This window comes from Zeugodacus cucurbitae, chromosome 3, assembly GCF_028554725.1.
Source record: "Zeugodacus cucurbitae isolate PBARC_wt_2022May chromosome 3, idZeuCucr1.2, whole genome shotgun sequence".
In the NCBI taxonomy this organism is placed as follows: domain Eukaryota; kingdom Metazoa; phylum Arthropoda; class Insecta; order Diptera; family Tephritidae; genus Zeugodacus; species Zeugodacus cucurbitae.
In genome coordinates this window covers 16,561,981-16,580,640 of record NC_071668.1, presented here as the reverse complement: position 1 = coordinate 16,580,640, position 18,660 = coordinate 16,561,981, and the positions used below count along the sequence as shown (strand labels likewise).

The window sequence follows — 18,660 nt, the reverse complement described above, 5'->3', positions numbered from 1 at the left end:
ATAAAATTAAAATTCATTTAATAGTCAAATACAAATTAATTTAATAATAAAATCAAAAATAAAATATAAAAAATTATAATAATAAAGAATTTTAATATGAATGACATTTTAGATAAAAAATAAAATTATTTAATAACAAAATTTAAATTAAAAATAAAAATTATTTACTAAGAATAAGTATATCACGCGCTTCATTTTCAATATTTTTATTTATTTATTGTAATTTTATTTGTTTTATTTTGTGTGCAAATAACAATTTTTTTGTCATACATTAGTTAATATTTGTATTCTTTACTAATTTACCATTTGTGCTTTTTCGGTTTGCAACAATAGTATATTTATACATACATACCAGTATGTACACATGTTGTTAGATACATATATGTATATATTTTTTATGTTTGTTTGTTTTTATTGTATTTAAACTACATAGCTTTGGTATTCAATATTTTTTGTTTTTCAAACCACATTTTCTACTACATATTACATTTGTTTGCTATGCGGTACATGTTACTGAGCATAGTAAATGAAAAAAATTAAAGATTCTATAGCGAAAAATTTCGGACTTCACTGCAGCTCCCGCTTATTAGAAAGTATGTAAATGTAGATAGAAATTGATAACATTATGCGGAGAATCGAATTTTTTGGGGTAATCGGACCTAGCCAAATTTTGTTGTTTTCAAAGCTTGATTGTGGAATAGTTTGGGATTACTGCCTTAATTATCGTTACAAAGTAATTAAATACTTTAAATTAAATTCATGAAATTATTACTATATATGTATAATTTAGTGTACCGCTATTATTGCAACTGATTCATTTTTTTTTTAATAAATTACACTACCATAAAATTAATTCTATTAAATAATATTCATAACATATTTTGCTACACTTTTTTTCTACTACTTTTTTGTTGCTACTTTTTTATGCGCTAATTTGTTTTGCGACTAAATGCTGTATTTGCTTTTAATTATAATACTTTTTATAATAATTATTATTAAATTATTTTTATTTATTATTTTTCATTAAATTATTTGTTTTTTATTTCCTTTTCATAAATGTTCATCCAAAACTTACTTGTTTATTATTTGTTTCATAAAAAATTTCAATCTAAGGCAACTTTTAACATTGATATGAGTAGTTAGTTATCCAATTCATGTTTGATTATGTATGCATATGTTTGCTGATTATGATTGTGATATTTTTATGCAAGCTAGTAACGCTAACAACTTTATGAATAACAATGCGTGAAATTGGGTGGGCAGTTGGAATGCAGACTTTAGTGAGTGCAGTTAAGTGAGGTGGAGGCTTTGATACTTGAATGTTATATTTTAGAAAATTTATTAAAGAGGTTTAAGATTGGAAAAGAATAATTTTAATGAATAAAATTAAGAAGGAATTTCTATATAAAGTGCTTTTCCACTATGAGCTTAATTTCAAATGTTACTCATACGCACTGTTGGTCAGTGTATGACTTTTAAATAGATTTAAATATATTAATATTTATAAACCGGTAACGATAAATTTTTTGTTATGTTATTTGACGTTTTTCAAGCCATTGTAAAACACTTTTGTATTCAAATTAACAAAAAAATCTGGGTCAATCTTCGAAATAAACTTTCTTAAAAGGTTCTCTACGGGCCGACGTAGATTCTAAACACTTTGAAACAAAACAAAAAACGAGATTTTAATCTTGAAAAGACTTGACACAATTAACATCACATGATTTTATGAGCTTCACGCACGCCAAAACTACTTAAATACTAACTGAAAGCTGGAAAAAGCTTCCAAATACCGTTAATAAGTTCTAAATTAATATAAATATATAATAATAACTAAATCTTTACCCTTATACAAACGGTAAGTAATAAAGTGTAGCTCACCTTATTCAATAGAGATATGTTAGTTATCCATTTGAAGTAACAGTAAATACTTTGTGATTTGTGACTGCTGCATTTGTGATATTGTGACTTTGTAGTTGTGCTGTTTGCTTGAGCTTTAGTGATTTAGTGATGATTGTGATATGTTTAACGAGTTGTATGTGCGTAGATTTGTGTGTATTATAAATGCGAATGTGCTTAAACATATTTGATATGTTTGTATGTATGCATGAATGTATGGATGACAACCGCTATTTGGGTTATACTTCCTAAATCTAGGCATATGTTTACATGTACGAGGGTATTTCACTTTTCCCAAAATGCATGAGATCAATTTTTTATACTGCTTTCGTTGAAAATTATTTGTTTTCCATAATTGTGTACCGTTATAGATACATACTTTCATGTGACTTGATATACGTTATATATGTAAATATTTAACCCATTATACTAGTCGATGCATAACTGCCACTTATTAATGGTTCACGCGAATTGACGGACGTATTGGATGGATCCAAATGATGTGCCTCACTGGAGGAGAGTGTAAATTCCGTCGACGTTTCGACAGAGTCATGTTGACTTTGTGTCTGTTCATGACGACGCGGTTTGGCGATGATCATGGCATCCTTGCCACCTGGCGTGACACCATCAGTATGTGATGCTGGATAGCTGGAGACGCGTTTAAGCGACTGCGACAAATGGAGGAGCATAGAAAAAAATGGAAAAATTATTATGAATGTTGAGTAGTATTTATGAAAAAGCCTATTAAAATCAAACTCATAATACAATAATAACTAAGAAGGTCTGTCAATTGAAATTGCTATACGATTTTTCACTAATGTAATTTAGAAAATAAGAAATATCTATTCTTCAATTAGAAATATTCAACAAAATAGCTATAACTAATAGGTTTCTACAAGGGACGGTAATCATTATGAGCAAATCGATTTTTTCGGGTTTTGGACCAAACTTTTTTTTCCGAGAGATAGAGACATAAATAAAAATAGTACTCCCTCCCGATTTTCGAAGTTAGCCTACAAAATCGAATTATTTGGTTTCGAAGTTCGAAAAATAGCTTTTTTAAAATAATTATTATAAATTACAGGCTTTGGTTACTAAAAATGCCAAAATGTGGATATAATCTACACTCTCCTCTTAATTTAATGATAGAAAACAAATATTTCGATTTTAGAGGCTAACTTCGAAAATCGGAGAATGCACTTCTTTTTACTTATGTCTCAATCTTCCGGAAAAAAATTCTTTTTCTGAGAAAATACCACGTTTTCTAAGTCCCAATAATATCTAGACTCTATTAGAGGCTAATAGTAAATAATGATTGCATACCGTCCCTTTTCCAAACTACAAATAAAGTCAACTATTTAAATTAACAGTACTATATGCACATACGACTTTATGTGCTGCTTTCGTCCGGTTCGTTCGTTCGGTTATACGAGTACGAGTACAGTTGCTCCAATACTATCTAGTAGAAATATACAAAACCTTGTCGTTCAATGCTGCCTCAGCGCCATTGGCAGCGGACATGGATTCGTTGACGGGGCAAATATTTTTGCTTGATGAGAACTTCTTGCGCTTCTTTTTCAAAGCGGCTATGGCAGTTAGACCTGTTGGATTGTTTTATGTAATTAAAAAAAATTAATAAAAATCGCAATATATTTACCAGTTGTTGTATGAAAGAAGTGCGATGCTCCACCACCACTGCTGCTGACACTGTTACCGCTGCCGCTATTTAAGCTGCTGCTGTGCTCTTTCATAAATGTGCCGCCGCGTGGTGGATTGTGTGTAGGTGTGTTGTGGTTGTTGGCATGACGATTGCCGACCGCTGGTTCACCATTGCTTAAATAATGCTGAGCGGAATTCTGCGCATATGTGACATGAACTTGACCATGTACGGGCGATGAGTTGGCAGAAGAGTTGCAGACCGAATCTTCAGATTTGGAGCGTCCCAACATTTTCGAGACATTGCCCACCTTAGCGGCCTCGATGAGTGTGCCTAAAAATGAATAAATTGGTTGCAGAAGAAGGTAAAAAAAAAAACAATTTGAACACAGTCTTGAGCCGATCTTGTTAAAAATAAGCTTCAAGGTAATACCATTTGTGCGCTCTTGAATTTCAATATATAGTCTTACTCACCCCAGCGTTTTTTATGACCCGCAATGCGTTTGTTGTGCGGTTTCAATGCTGATTTATTGTATTTTGTTGTGGTTTGTATTGTAGTTGTAGTTGTTGGTGTACTACCATTTGTTGGTGATTCTTTACCGCTTGTATGGCCGTTCTGATGATTCTTTTGTATGAAATTTGAATTGAAAAGATTCGATAGCGTAGAGCTGAGTATTTCGTGTTGCGAGTCGAAATTGTCTAAAGAGGTTGAAAACTCTGCAACCGGCGCTAGTGAACCCGTCGAACCGGGTGGTGCAATGTTGAAGCCTTTCATGAGACGTCGCTCCTTCTGGCGATTCTTCTTGCCGCCACCACCTATAATGGAGAGGAGTACACAAACCAGTTATTAATAGACTACAAAATTTGTAAGCCACCACCTACCGCCTTGTCCCGCTGTTACATTTGTATCCATGCCGCTATTCTTCAAGATCTCTACCAATTCACAACGGAATGCCGATATATCCTGCTTGATTTCGTTCACATCGTCTTCGGTAACGCCTTGTGACTCGGCTTTGCGTTGCTCCACAGTTACATAACGCCGCACTAAATTGCGCATAATTTGCTGGAAGGGTTTGATGTGGATATTATTACAAATATTCTAAAGTATTCATATATATATAAAATAGAGTACCTGATATTTGAAATCACGATCACTTGCTTGTTGTGCTTTGCGCTATTAAAGTAGAAAAATTATTATACTTTCATCACTTTTTGATTATGTCGTATAATACTCACCCTTATGGTCTTCAGATGCTCTCGTCTGGCCGCCGACGATCCACTGCAGAAAACTCTACGCGCCCACTTGAACACATACCAAATAGATTTTGGTGTCGGTATAATATTAAATGGCGGTGGACAGGTACCACCTTCTTCGAAATAACTTATCCATAGTTTCGAGCGCGCAAATTTCCATTCAACATCGGCACGCTCCTAAAATTTATAAATGAAATTATCCAATTAATAATCAACGGGCTTTTGAAGTGGTTCAGCAGAAATCAAATATCAGTCATATTGCTTTAGATGGTACGAGGTCCGCTAAGGATCAGTTATCGTTACTTTTCTCAAGAATGGAAATGTGGCATCTTGTCTAGTCACAGAGAAGTTCATTTGATATTCTAAGGCAATAGTTGAGCACAAAATATTTACGGTTTGAAACTCATACTGAAAGATCTATAGATGTGGACTCTAATATTTCTGAGAACATTCTCATTTTATGATAGTTGGTCGTCATGACCTTTGACCTTTTAGTCCTTAGATCACACCATTGTTGCCCTAAACCTCACAAGTATGTTCCATGAGGTTCCCGTTGGATATCTAGAGCTTAAATAGCTCCGTTCCCACGACAATCGGGTCTAAGTAACGAAAACGGGTCTGTATTTATATCAGGCTATGGTTTGTCAACTCGGTAGCATTCGTAAATATTATTTGGTATCGCTACAACAACATTTGATATTTATTCCACGTCTCTTGAAAGTGTTTCTAACAATTCTGTAATTAAAATTCCAAAAACTTACCGATATTAGTTGATATGAATGATTCATCATAGCAATGAGTAAATTAAGCAACACCACTATGTTTATAACGGAATACGTGCCAAACATTAACATGCCCCAAAAGCGTGTGAAAATCTTAATACCATCCAACTCAAAGCTATCCAAATCGATCAAGCCAAAAACGGCCCAGAAGAGGGTTTGAGTGGTCTCAAACAGACTGAAATGTGAGAAAGAAGATAGATATCTAATTTTAGTCAAAAGAACTTTGATCTATTTACTTTGAAAAGCGACGCCAAACAATGCAAGCGTTCGGATCTGTAGTGCCATTCATGGTGATGAGCACATTTGAGGGAGAAACTTCAGGACAACGTTTCTTCTCCAAATCGGCATAGTACCTTTAAAGTAGTAAAGGGAAGTTTTTATTGTATGATATACCGTTATTTTATTTAGCTTTAAACACTTACCACAACAGCTGATTCAAGCCACTGCCGAAGGCGAATAGCACAAGTACGTACAAAAAGAAAAACTTCATGATATCCATAACCATACGCGACAGGGACACTTGCAGTGGTCCCAAATGTGGATTCACCGAAAAGATGTATACCAATTTGAGGCTACTGAAAATGTTTGCCGCACTAAAGAGGCCTTCCGAGATGAGCATTGGATCCCAGGTGTCCCAACGCTCACGCGGCAAATCGGTGGCATTCGGATTAATGATCATTTCTTTTTGCACCTGCGGTAGAGTATGAGAGAACACAATATTTATTGTTAATTATAAATATATATGGAAGTATGAAAGGAAAAAGCAAACAACCTGAAAGAAAGACACCACCCGCAATGCCACAGTGGCCACATAAAGTGAGTTCGTTACAAAATCGATAACATTCCACATGTCGTTGAGATACTCTTGCAGTCCAACATCCCACAGCTGCTTCACTTCGCTCCAAATGAGTCCCGAAACCCAGGCCAATATAAGCCACTCGATGAAAGTCGGTTTTGCGCCACGTTTCGTTGGCAGTTCTTCCACCTCTGCGATTATGTTTTGCGAATCACTCCAAAACCAGCCGCCAATAAAGGTCTCAATACGCTGTGAAGCGAGCATCAGTAGAACTATAATGTAAATGGATATAGAAGAGGGTTCTTCAATATACATAATTTACACGTTTCTTATTCGATCATACTTACAAAGAAATGTAAAGTAGGAGGCACTATGGCATATGAATTTTATAAATGGTTTACGCATTGTCTGACCAATACTGGAATAGGGTGCCAAGATGTATGCCAATGAGAAAATCGGAAACATTATACCTGTAGGTATTTAAGAGTGTATTGTAAAAATGAATATTACAGTAATACTAAAAAATAACCCACCGATTCTTATGATATCCAATGCCTGCAGTGCCATATTCTTGCGTCGGAATCCCGGTAGACCTTCGTACCAAATACTCGCCAAGAGTTGTTGCACATTGGAGTGTGCCACAAACTAGGTAAGACATAAAGAATAATAGATAAGATATAAATATCATTTAAAATTGTTTATACACACCTTTTTCTGACGCAATTTGATTGCCAATTTCAAGCGATTCAAATGCATACGTTCGCCATGTTCATAGATTGGACCGGTGGGATCATGATTCAATAGGATTTCCAATTCGTGTGAGGTGCGTGTGTGATCGAGCAAAGCGGTGGCAAAATCTTGGCATTGTTTACGCAATTCCTGATATTCATTCTGAAGCAATAAGGAAAAATAATTTAGAAATAGTTGTTCACAATGCTTCTTTCAACTCTTCAAGTATGTATGTACCTTAAATTCGTGTTCGAGGAAACTTAAACGTCTCAATTCCCATGATAATTCAAATGCAGTTAAAATAGGATCCTTCGATGATAATGCTATAAGGCTGGGACTGGCCAGCGAACGATAAGCATTAATGCGTGAACGTGAGTGTCGCAGTGAATCTTCTTGGCGTGATTGAACACATTCGTCACAGCCGCATCTGAAAGATATGATATTAATTTTTCAATACAATAGTATTTTTCTTTAAAGTATTTATAATTCTCAACAGCATTAGGTTAGGTTATGGGTATTAGGCGACGTGCATCCCAAGAAATCCCACTTGGACAGCTGAAGTCACCAGTCCTGCCATATATCCTTTTAGGAGTCGTCAAAGCACTCTGAGACTTGTGTCTGATGGCTAATACGTATTTGGGTCGGTTCATCTGGTTCGTTCAACCGATGTTTCAGGCTCCTAGAAATGAATGCCAAAGACCCTCAAAAGTCGACAAAACGCTTTGAGACTTTCAAAATTTTGTTGAGGCGGCTAATATGTTGTCGGGTCAGTTCAACTGGTTCGTGCACCGATGTTTCAGGCTCAGTCTGGGTGGACAGTGAAGGGAAAGTAACTAAACGTCTCAATCTCACCTTCTTTCATACAACTTCGGCAATTTGTATCCGACAGGATATTTAGCTTTACCGGAAGTAAGCCTATGGGACAGCGTCCAATAAGGACTCCTACCATTATCTCAGCAGCTATAAGAGAGGTCTCTTTATACTTTTCATTATTGAAGAAAGGAAAGATTTCAGCTTTCAGTAGTCGGACTTGAGGATCTTGACGAAATTGGTGCTGGTCATGACAATTTAACCTTTTACTCGGTTGAAAGCGAATATTGATTTTTGGCAAAAAAAAATTTCGGTCCACCTTGTATAATATTATTAATATTTATACATACCTTACATCATGCGGCATTGGCAGTACAGCTCCGCGATCTAATAAAATTTTGATTATCTCATAGTTATCACGATGGGCGGCCAAAATAAGTGGCGTTATATCGGGTGTAAATGTTGAGGTATCCTCCGATTGGGATTCCCAGCTCTAAGGACAAAAATTTGTTTACCTTTATATCAGGATAGTTCACAAATTATCCAAAAAAGAACTTACATGGTTACCCTCCGTATGAAAGCTGACATTCTCATGATCCAAAAGCACCTCCACCGCCTCCACAAACTCCTCTGAGATCGAGTGCAAAAGCGCATCCTTCGTATCGACATTATAACTGATGAGCAATTCGACCATTTCTAAATTCTCATTGTCGATAGCCATGAGTAGAGCGGTGCGTCCCAAAGGATCAACACAATTCACATTGATATAGTCGGTATCTTGTGCTTTTTGTAGCATTCTTTAGGGGATTGATACGAAATTGTTGGTAAGATAAATATGTTTTCAAATAATTTAGTTGTTATTGTTGTATATGTACGATAAAAAATTGTTTTTATTTACTCGTATATGTATCTGTCGAATTATCCGACCTACCTTCGTGTTCCTGCCATATCACCGCGCTCCACCGCCAACAGAAACTTCTTCTCCTCCAAGGTTAATTGGCGGATCTCCTGATGTGGCCGCACTATGTTCTCCTCCTCCATCATGCCGTGTATGCTGTGACGCTGTGAAATATTACCAACAACATTTTGTGGTTACTCAATTCATACACACAAGGCCAAATGCGAGCAAATTATTAAAAACAAACAACAAGCCACCTCATATGACTCTACGCAAATAAAAGTACGTACAGACATATGCAAGTATTTACATAAATATGTAAGGAAATGCATTATTGTTTATTTTTAATATTTAACATTTGTTTAATTTTCTATTTAGCACGTGCTTTAGCGCTGTTTGACACATCCGCTAATTTAATACTGTATATATATACATACATATATACAATATATATATATATATCTTTCTGTACATATTTACATGCAAATAAATTCACGCACATACTCACCTTGACCTTTTTAGCCGGTTCAATTTGTACCGTTACATGACTATTGTTATCACTAGCGCCACTACTCAATAGGCCGCCAACACCATTAATACCTCCTCCACCGCCGCCAACTGTACCGCCGAGTCCACCAATGCCACCGTTACCCTTCTTGTCAGCATCCAGCGCATCGGTACCATTCTTTATTTTATTCAAAATGGGCGCCAGCACTGATTTTCTACGCGCCGGACTCACAAAATGCAACTTTTTTCCTTCGTCTGTGGATTAAAAATAAAAATTGTAGATTTAAATTAATTATTCGATTTGGTTTTTCATATACACATTAAAATTAATTATTACTAAGCGAAATTAGTACTGCAGTAAGCAATATTTTCAGCGAATATTAAAGATAAAGTCTTCGAGGAAACCTACTTCAATAAAGACTGTTAAACTCCCTGTTGTAATTGACTTTGTCGGATCTCGAAACAGAACAATATTTTGTACTAGAAATCGTAATGAAGAGGATACAAATTTAGAGCTCTGATAATTAAGTCTCTTATCAACATACTATAGTCCAAAATATATGATTCAGAAATGTGTGAGACTACAATAATCACAATCCTCGGAACCAATTTCGTAAATAATAATGAACGGGTAGGATAACAATCCAATTCCTATTAAATTTGGTGTAAGAATTGTGTGACGAATCTCGCGGAATCTACAAAAGGATCTAGCTCCGATCCCAGTTCCTCCAAAAGCGGTCGCCCATAGGTGTTCAATGTTCGAGGCCTTGTAGTTCAAAGTAGCAGTTTCTATCTAGTTTGATACGACTTCAATAAAATCGTCCACACTTTCGACTAGAAATACTGACATTGGATAATCATTACTTCGTGTACTAATTATTACTAATCGATATTTATTATTTGTTCTGAGACGAGATCCAAATACAATCACACGGAACGCTATCGACAGGAATCCACAAGGCAACAGAAGGAAAGTCGAAAGGCCGACCCGTTCTAACCGGGAGAAGAAATTTGGACATCGAAATATCTAAGGTCCAAAAACAGTTGTAGTCAAATCAAGAGTCTAACACAAGAAATGGAGGAACCTCATTGTGGCCATTTGTTCCTCTGCCGAAACTATTAAAGCCAGACCCTAAATGAAACTTGGTCCTGCTTTATGGTGCAGAAGCTTGGACGATGTCAACATCAGATGAGACGACACTAGGAGTTTTCGAGAGGAAAATTTTGCGCAAGATTTATGGTCCTCAGAACATTGGCAACGGCGAATACCGCAGACGATGGAACGATGAGCTGTACGAGTTATACGACGACATTGACATAGTTCAGCGAATAAAAAGACAGCGGCTACGCTGGCTAGGTCATGTTGTCCAAATGGACGAAAACCCTCCAGCCCTGAAAGTGTTCGATGCGGTACCCACCGAAGGAAGCCGAGGAAGGGGAAGGCCTCCACTCCGTTGGAGGGAGCAGGTAAGGAGCGACCTGGTAACACTTGGGATCTCCAACTGGCGCCGAACTGCGAAGGAGAGCGAGAAGTGGCGCACTATCGATTCGGCTATAACCGGCTAAACGGTTGCAACGCCAATCACATACATACATACATAGTAAACATGCCTTACCGAATGCTTGAATAATTCTAAATTTTCTATGGAAATAATATTGAAGATTAAAATGATGGAGCTCTCAGAATTAATAGATATATCGGCAATGTAATTAGAATTCTTTAACAACGAACAGTATTTGTTTTCAGTGAGTTCAACTTCGTGATTTCGATAGACTCTCTAGAGTACAGAAGTTTAGATTTAAGGTTAAATATCTTGAGATAATGACTCAACTTATTGAATAATATTAGTGTTACATTCAAGAAGACGTTAGAGAAGACAATGCTTATGGAAGAGGATTAGTCAGGCATGCATATTTTTTGTACTTTACCAAATCTTTTATACAAATTTTCAAGTTTTATATTAAAGTTGGAAAGCTTATATATTCGTCTGTATAGATAAAACGCATGTCAATACTTTTGGAGGCAACTGTTGAAATAAAGATGGTAAAAATAAGAAAAAGTGAGGTTAATGAGAAAGGTTGTGTAATAATAATAATATTAAATATTCTAATAAGAGTTCAAGAAATGAATTAAATTTTATTTTGTTTTAACATTGAAAATCTTCGAAAACAAGCCACTTTTCATATAAGTTATTAACCTCAAATTAACATAAATCAGACGCCAAAACAATACTAAGAACTCTAATAGATAGATAACAAGGACGCAAATCTTCAAACAGCTTAACTATGCCTACGAATATGGGTCACCTTGAAGAATTTGTGATCAAAACATATTTGTTTTGATGATACAAAAATATGTTAATATAACCGTTAATTAATAATTCCAATATAATATTAAAAAAAAAATAAATTGAATTGCCTTAGGCTTAAATCTTCTGAAGGCCTATAAGCAACACATTTGTCAAGAAATAAACAAAATATTAAATTTAACGGTATAAAAGTCGCACTTACCCAACACAACGATAGTCAATAATAATAATAGTAATAACAACAACACATACATATACTCAAACGCAAGACATGTGTGGGTAAGTGTGCTTAGGTGAGTAGGAAGGATTGTTTATGTTTTGCCATCGTCAATGCAATCCCCCACAACATGGTGAAAGTTTGAAAATCTGGGTCAATTGTTGCATTCTTGTAGTGTTACCGTTCGTTCGTTCGTTGGTTATGTGTTATGTGTGGAAAGTGTGTCAGTTTTTGGCATTTAATTTGAAATGGCATTGAGTTGGTTACTCGATAAATGCGGCACAATGCAAAAGCATAAATGACCTTTGACTTTAATATTTTTTTAATGCGTTCAAAATGCATATAGAACATATGTGCAAAAAGGAGATTGAAAACATATTTTATATATGTATTAGTATACATATGTATGTATGTATGGAAGCGTGTTTTGAAACGCAGGAAAAAGCTAAAGAAGATTAATGATCGTCGTTAAGTATAGAAGAAATAGTCAAAGGGGAAACATTTTAATAAAGTATAGAAACCCTAAAAAGAGGGTGACAACTTTTTCTTTAATAACCACAAAATCCTTAGATTAACAGGTAGATTCTTAGATTGACACAAATACTACGTTTCTAGTGTAACATCACGCATCTTAAAATCACCGAATCGAAATCCAAGGCCCCAGATATCGAACATGTCGACCTCGAAGTGCGCAGTTAATTTTTTATTGAAAATATCGGTAAATTTCTCAGATATTTTAATGTAATTCAAAGGAAATGTATTTCTTCTAACAGTGTACATCTGTGCCAAAAATGGGTAAAATCAGGCCAAAATTTCCTCTAGCGCTCATATACCTCATATATGGATTATTAAAATACCGGTGGACTGCATACCGTATATATCGGTTAATATGTGAGATATCTTAGTAAAATTAAGTGAACCTAAAATTTGGGATGTAATACAGGTTGATATCAAAAATAGTTGAAATCGGTTCAGGAATTACCCATATATTATATATAATAAAATTATATACTGCGTTTCTAGTGTAACATCACCCATCTTAAAATCAACGAAATCGAACTATAAATTTCCAAGGTCTCAGATATCGAACATGTCGAACTCGAAGTGCGCAGCTAATTTTTTATTGAAAATATCGGTAAATTTCTCAGATATTCTAATGTAATTCAAAGGAAATGTATTTCTTCTAACAGTGTACATCTGTGCCAAAAATGGGTAAAATCAGGCCAAAATTTCCTCTAGCGCTCATATACCTCATATATGGATTATTAAAATACCGGTGGACTGCATACCGTATATATCAGTTAATATGTGAGATATCTTAGTAAAATTAAGTGAACCTAAAATTTGGGATGTAATACAGGTTGATATCAAAAATAGTTGAAATCGGTTCAGGAATTACCCATATATTATATATAATGTCCCTTCCTTACTTAGCCCATCCTTACTTGTTATTTATAATTTTCCGCATAATCGACTAAGATCCAGATACACAGTGGGATTTTTAAAAAGTCGCTGGGGATCAGAGCCAGACAATACAGTGGATCCGGAAGGAATTCGCGAACCACGATTTGATATTTGTAATCCGCTGCACTGTCCTTTTAATAGTCGCTGCTAATAGTTTTCCCCTTTTCCAGATTCAAGTTCGAAAAATAAAATTGACTCAAGTTTCCAACGAATTAGCTATGGATCCATCCATTTCCACGCACTTCCATTTCATTCAAGGCAAACATTCAGGATTAGGCTGTAAACATCTCTTCTGTAATGTGAGGTGTGTTCAAAATGTGTTCAAAAAATAACGGGAATTATAGTTTTTTGAAAAAAAAAATACATATTTATGCAATTTCAAACTCAATTTTTGGTAGAGCCTTTGGGTGTTTCAGCGATTTCTTGTAAAAACAACATTTGAAAATTGATGAAAATTTTAAATTTTACAATTCCCGTTATTTTTTGAACACACCACGTATATGAATATCGACGGATATTCTTTAAATCTGCATATCATTGTAAGATACACATCAAATATATACCAGAGTCAATTAAAATTGTGTAAAACTTTCGTCAAATTTATATATGAATCTGAACAATCCCAATTACACTGCAACTAAATATAGCAACAAATAGAAATGCATGTAAATGAAAGTGAAAGTATTTTAGCTTTAAATAGCAGCCAATAACTGTAATTAGTTGCAGTCAAAATACCAAATATATACTTGTAGGAGCAAACGACTACAAATACCCTAGCAATTATGGCCCCTCAGCCCCTAAACCGGCTTCAAATGGAACCTACTGCAGCTAGTATGAACTAGGGTGAAGTACACGCTTGCACGCAACCATCTCGTGCAATATTTATAAGTATAATTTACCGTTACGCTGGCCCCTGACGAGTGCATTGAACTCAAAACGAGCATACATAGCACCTTCAAGCGAGGTATCGGTCGTATCGTGTCGAGCCGAGTTCAAATCCGCTTTAAACGTCCGTCCGTGCTATTACCACAGACAAATGGCGAACGATTGAGGTAGGTCGCGCGTCCATTAGTCGGTCGCTTGATTTGTTCGTTGGTTGTTGGTACATAGGTGAATGAAATTATTTAGGAAAAAAGGTCTGTGTATAGGGAAGAGACCACCTCCTTGTTGTGGCTTGGATCGATAATTTCATTGTTTGTGTAAATGTGTGTGTGTGTGTGTGTGTGTGTGTGAAAAACAAAACAAGGAGTAGAACAATGCAGTGGAACACACCAGTGGTGGCTGGTACAAAGCAGGAATGCCAGCATTTACTTGTGAGCGTATGTGTGTGTGCGCATGCATTTATGCTCTAGCAATTCTTAATAGCATATTTGCGTTATTGATTGACCTGAAAACATGCTCTGCATGCCAATGAAGTAACTGCAATCCTTGCAAATCCTTACGTGCTTTCTGGCATACTTTCTTCATAGCTTTGCTGAGGGGATTAATCTCAATTTTGTTTTTCAGTAGAAGAAAATCATTAGCACATAGCCGCACATACACTCCTTTATATTAGATGCCTAAAAGCAAGATAATTCACCCACTTCAAATTTGATTTTGCTTTCTTTCTATTTTTCTGCATTTCAATGCACAAATTATACCGTCTTTCTATGACCTCCCCTCACACCTCTTAATGCAGCATCAAATATTTTTTGTTAGCATTTTTTTTATTTTAAAGTGTATTGCCATTCAAGGCAGTAAAATAGTCAGAAAAAAATATTTTATTTTCTTTCATATAGAATTTCTCACGATTTCTCTACAAACGTTGATGATTTCATTGGCTTTTGGCTTTATGTATGTCATTTCAAATAAAATAATCCATTTGGTGCGTGATTTTTGCAAATTCCACACTATAAACATTGCCGCAAAGAATGCATTCAGTTAAGTGTGTGGAATCAGGTGGGGCGTATGAGTAACATTTGAACAATTTTATTGAACTAAATTTAAGTATATTGGAAAATTAAATCAGAAGTGTTTTAGTTTTATTTCGGGATCGCTTTAACTTTATAAGCAAGTTTTTCTCCTAGAATAATTATTCATTTGAGTGCATCTTATTCATCTCTTCAGAGTGCAGCTGATAAAAACCGAAGGCGCCGACGTAGTGCATCAGTCACCTCTTACGCTGATGCTTGTACAATAATGAGGTCGGGCAATAGAATCGATGAGATGTGTTCGGAAGTGAACACCTACCTCCTCGATCTTTCTCTCTTCTACACTACTGGAGCCTAACACTCTTCCCTACCAAATCCACAGCGATCATATTGACCAACTGGACGAAGAAGTACAGTCCAGACCTGAACATTTTGGCCGATTGCATTAAAATTCCGACTGTCAATAACACCAAAATTTTGTATTTGACGCTGGATAGTCAGTACTCTTTCACTTCCCATACGACCGCGATTGTTACCAAGGTACAGCACATGGGGTAAAAACAAAGGATACGTTGTTAGGAACATACTAGGATATCGGCCGACCGGTCATAAACTACGCAGCCCCTATATGATCGCCTGGTTGCAGTAGGACGCAGCTTTAGACTTGTCAATAATACCATTTCTGTTGGCATGCTTACGTAGAAATCATCCCTGCAGTCACCGGACTTCGGATGCGACAGACTTTCGACAAGCACTGAACGCCATTCACAGAGGAGACATTAACACATTCATCGACTCCCTCTCCGTGAATGGCGTACTTGAAGATAAAAACATCACCTATTGCAAACACAGAGCTCGAGTTGCCTCGCGAAACTAGATAGACCCTCGCGCAACTTCGCTCTGGATATTGTTGCATATATAAATATGTCTTGCATGCAAAGAGTCCTCGCATGACACTAACCAACTCTTTATATACCCCTAAACCCCACTCTTCTCACACCCCTTTCCCTTTGGTGCGACCCTGTCGAAACAGCTCGTTTCCCCATTAGATGACTCCGATAACAATTAATTTAGGCTTACCGATTCAGGTAGATTTGGGAAACCGTTACAATAACAAAACCGACGTATTGAACATACTTGAAGTTTTATAATAACGGGTGATTTTTTTGAGGTTAGGATTTTCATGCATTAGTATTTGACAGATCACGTGGGATTTCAGACATGGTGTCAAAGAGAAAGATGCTCAGTATGCTTTGACATTTCATCATGAATAGACTTACTAACGAGCAACGCTTGCAAATCATTGAATTTTATTACCAAAATCAGTGTTCGGTTCGAAATGTGTTTATCGACAAATTTTGTTCAGCGATGAGGCTCATTTCTGGTTGAATGGCTACGTAAATAAGCAAAATTGCCGCATTTGGGGTGAAGAGCAACCAGAAGCCGTTCAAGAACTGCCCATGCATCCCGAAAAATGCACTGTTTGGTGTGGTTTGTACGCTGGTGGAATCATTGGACCGTATTTTTTCAAAGATGCTGTTGGACGCAACGTTACGGTGAATGGCGATCGCTATCGTTCGATGCTAACAAACTTTTTGTTGCCAAAAATGGAAGAACTGAACTTGGTTGACATGTGGTTTCAACAAGATGGCGCTACATGCCACACAGCTCGCGATTCTATGGCCATTTTGAGGGAAAACTTCGGAGAACAATTCATCTCAAGAAATGGACCCGTAAGTTGGCCACCAAGATCATGCGATTTAACGCCTTTAGACTATTTTTTGTGGGGCTACGTCAAGTCTAAAGTCTACAGAAATAAGCCAGCAACTATTCCAGCTTTGGAAGACAACATTTCCGAAGAAATTCGGGCTATTCCGGCCGAAATGCTCGAAAAAGTTGCCCAAAATTGGACTTTCCGAATGGACCACCTAAGACGCAGCCGCGGTCAACATTTAAATGAAATTATCTTCAAAAAGTAAATGTCATGAACCAATCTAACGTTTCAAATAAAGAACCGATGAGATTTTGCAAATTTTATGCGTTTTTTTTTTAAAAAAAGTTATCAAGCTCTTAAAAAATCACCCTTTATATACAACTTTGTTTTTTTTTTTAAGTGTAATATAGTATGTAACACAATGGTTTCAAAATCTTTCTTAAACAGTACCTTATTCTATACTTATAACGGCATTGCGGAACTAATAAACGTGAAACTTTAAAGACGGGGGTCAAGGAAGGATTGAATCAGTTAATATAGAGCCCTACAGGAGTGGTGTTATCCACATTTGCTTGAAATATCATGTCGTACAAATCTACATCTTATACATATATTAATGAAATAATGTATAATATTATTAAAAAATTTCAAACTTACCGCCTTCTTCGTTGGTTTTGACATCGTTCCATTTAGACAACTGCAAAAAAAGAGAATAATGTTTACTAAAAATGTATAATCAAAAGCAATAATAAAAAACTCATATCTTGAGAATCTTATTACCTTAAATTGTATAAAAATATATGGAAATTGTATTGAAAAGACCCTTTGTATTAATTGTTGAATGATATTGAAGCTACTCAGCTTAACTATTAGGCCATATAGCGATACCCAGAAAACTCACAACCAATAAAGATAACATATATCGAGAATATTCATTATGCAAAATTCTCATCAGAGTGACGAAGAATGCCATGAAATAATCTTCGCTTTTTAATGATAAAACTAATAATTACAAATTACACTAAGCAATCGAATCCATTCACGATATTTGATTAAGCCACCTTATATATTGCTGATCATTGAAAATTTTCAAGGAAATAATTAAAGTTATCAAATCGAGGTTAAATTATAATTATTAAGTGCATTATCGCGAAAAATCTATATACATATTAGTGATTGCGCCTACTTCTAAGCTACCTAACACATTTAAACCGCTGCAGCCAACTAAAATTGCATTTAAAACACACAAATGACCTTCATGTAACAGCATTTCGCAGCAATATGTAGATAGTTCACAACTCTAGTGTGTCTAAAACGCATAATTAAATTTCGTCGCGTCACGGCAACAGCGCAGAGCTCCAACGATATTAGGTACGAGTATGTGTTGGTATGTATATCGCGGTTCATGGTTGGGAAAAAGTAGGCCAGGCATTGACTGAGCCACAGGTGCCACAGCACGCACTCTTTGTGGTTGTTGTTGTCGCGCCGTAATTCACCTTGGTCAAAGGTCAACAGCAGACAGCCAGCATCCGCGTTAACATCCGCTGCCAACAGCTGGCGGTTGCACCAAGCAACATGAAGCGCACGCTGGCTAAGAGAGTAAAGCGAGGAGAGAGCGCGCGGTGCCACTTGTCTGTTGTGGCAAAAGCAATTTCATCAACGTTGTCTATTTGTATTTGTTGTTAGTTTTGCGGTTAATCCCAATATGCAACATA

The 18,660-nt window shown here is 36.0% G+C and overlaps 1 protein-coding gene across 1 annotated transcript; it reads right to left on the bottom strand.

The window, feature by feature from the left end:
• Nucleotides 1-2,289: 2,289 nt before the first annotated feature.
• On the bottom strand, nt 2,290-17,638 carry LOC105216961 (transient receptor potential-gamma protein). Its single transcript, XM_029043317.2, has 20 exons — nt 17,603-17,638; nt 9,333-9,586; nt 8,858-8,988; nt 8,486-8,723; nt 8,277-8,419; nt 7,354-7,543; nt 7,096-7,278; nt 6,921-7,032; nt 6,735-6,857; nt 6,364-6,659; nt 6,014-6,282; nt 5,828-5,944; nt 5,571-5,766; nt 4,792-4,986; nt 4,688-4,729; nt 4,438-4,618; nt 4,030-4,371; nt 3,557-3,889; nt 3,379-3,500; nt 2,290-2,567 (listed from the first exon to the last, which is right to left on the bottom strand). Exons 3-20 carry the CDS (start codon nt 8,968-8,970, stop codon nt 2,316-2,318), a joined length of 3,447 nt encoding a protein of 1,148 aa, XP_028899150.2. The 5' UTR covers nt 8,971-8,988; nt 9,333-9,586; nt 17,603-17,638; the 3' UTR covers nt 2,290-2,315.
• Between the last annotated feature and the right edge of the window lie 1,022 nt (nt 17,639-18,660).

Excerpts from the sequence above, each read along its gene's own strand:
- LOC105216961 (XM_029043317.2), bottom strand. The coding sequence starts at position 8,970 with ATGATGGAGGAGGAGAACATAGTGCGGCCACATCAGGAGATCCGCCAA. Across the intron at positions 8,724-8,857 it reads GATATGGCAGGAACACGAAG|AATGCTACAAAAAGCACAAG; the intron begins GTAGGTCGGATA and ends AATCCCCTAAAG. Across the intron at positions 7,279-7,353 it reads TCCTCGAACACGAATTTAAG|AATGAATATCAGGAATTGCG; the intron begins GTACATACATAC and ends TTATTGCTTCAG.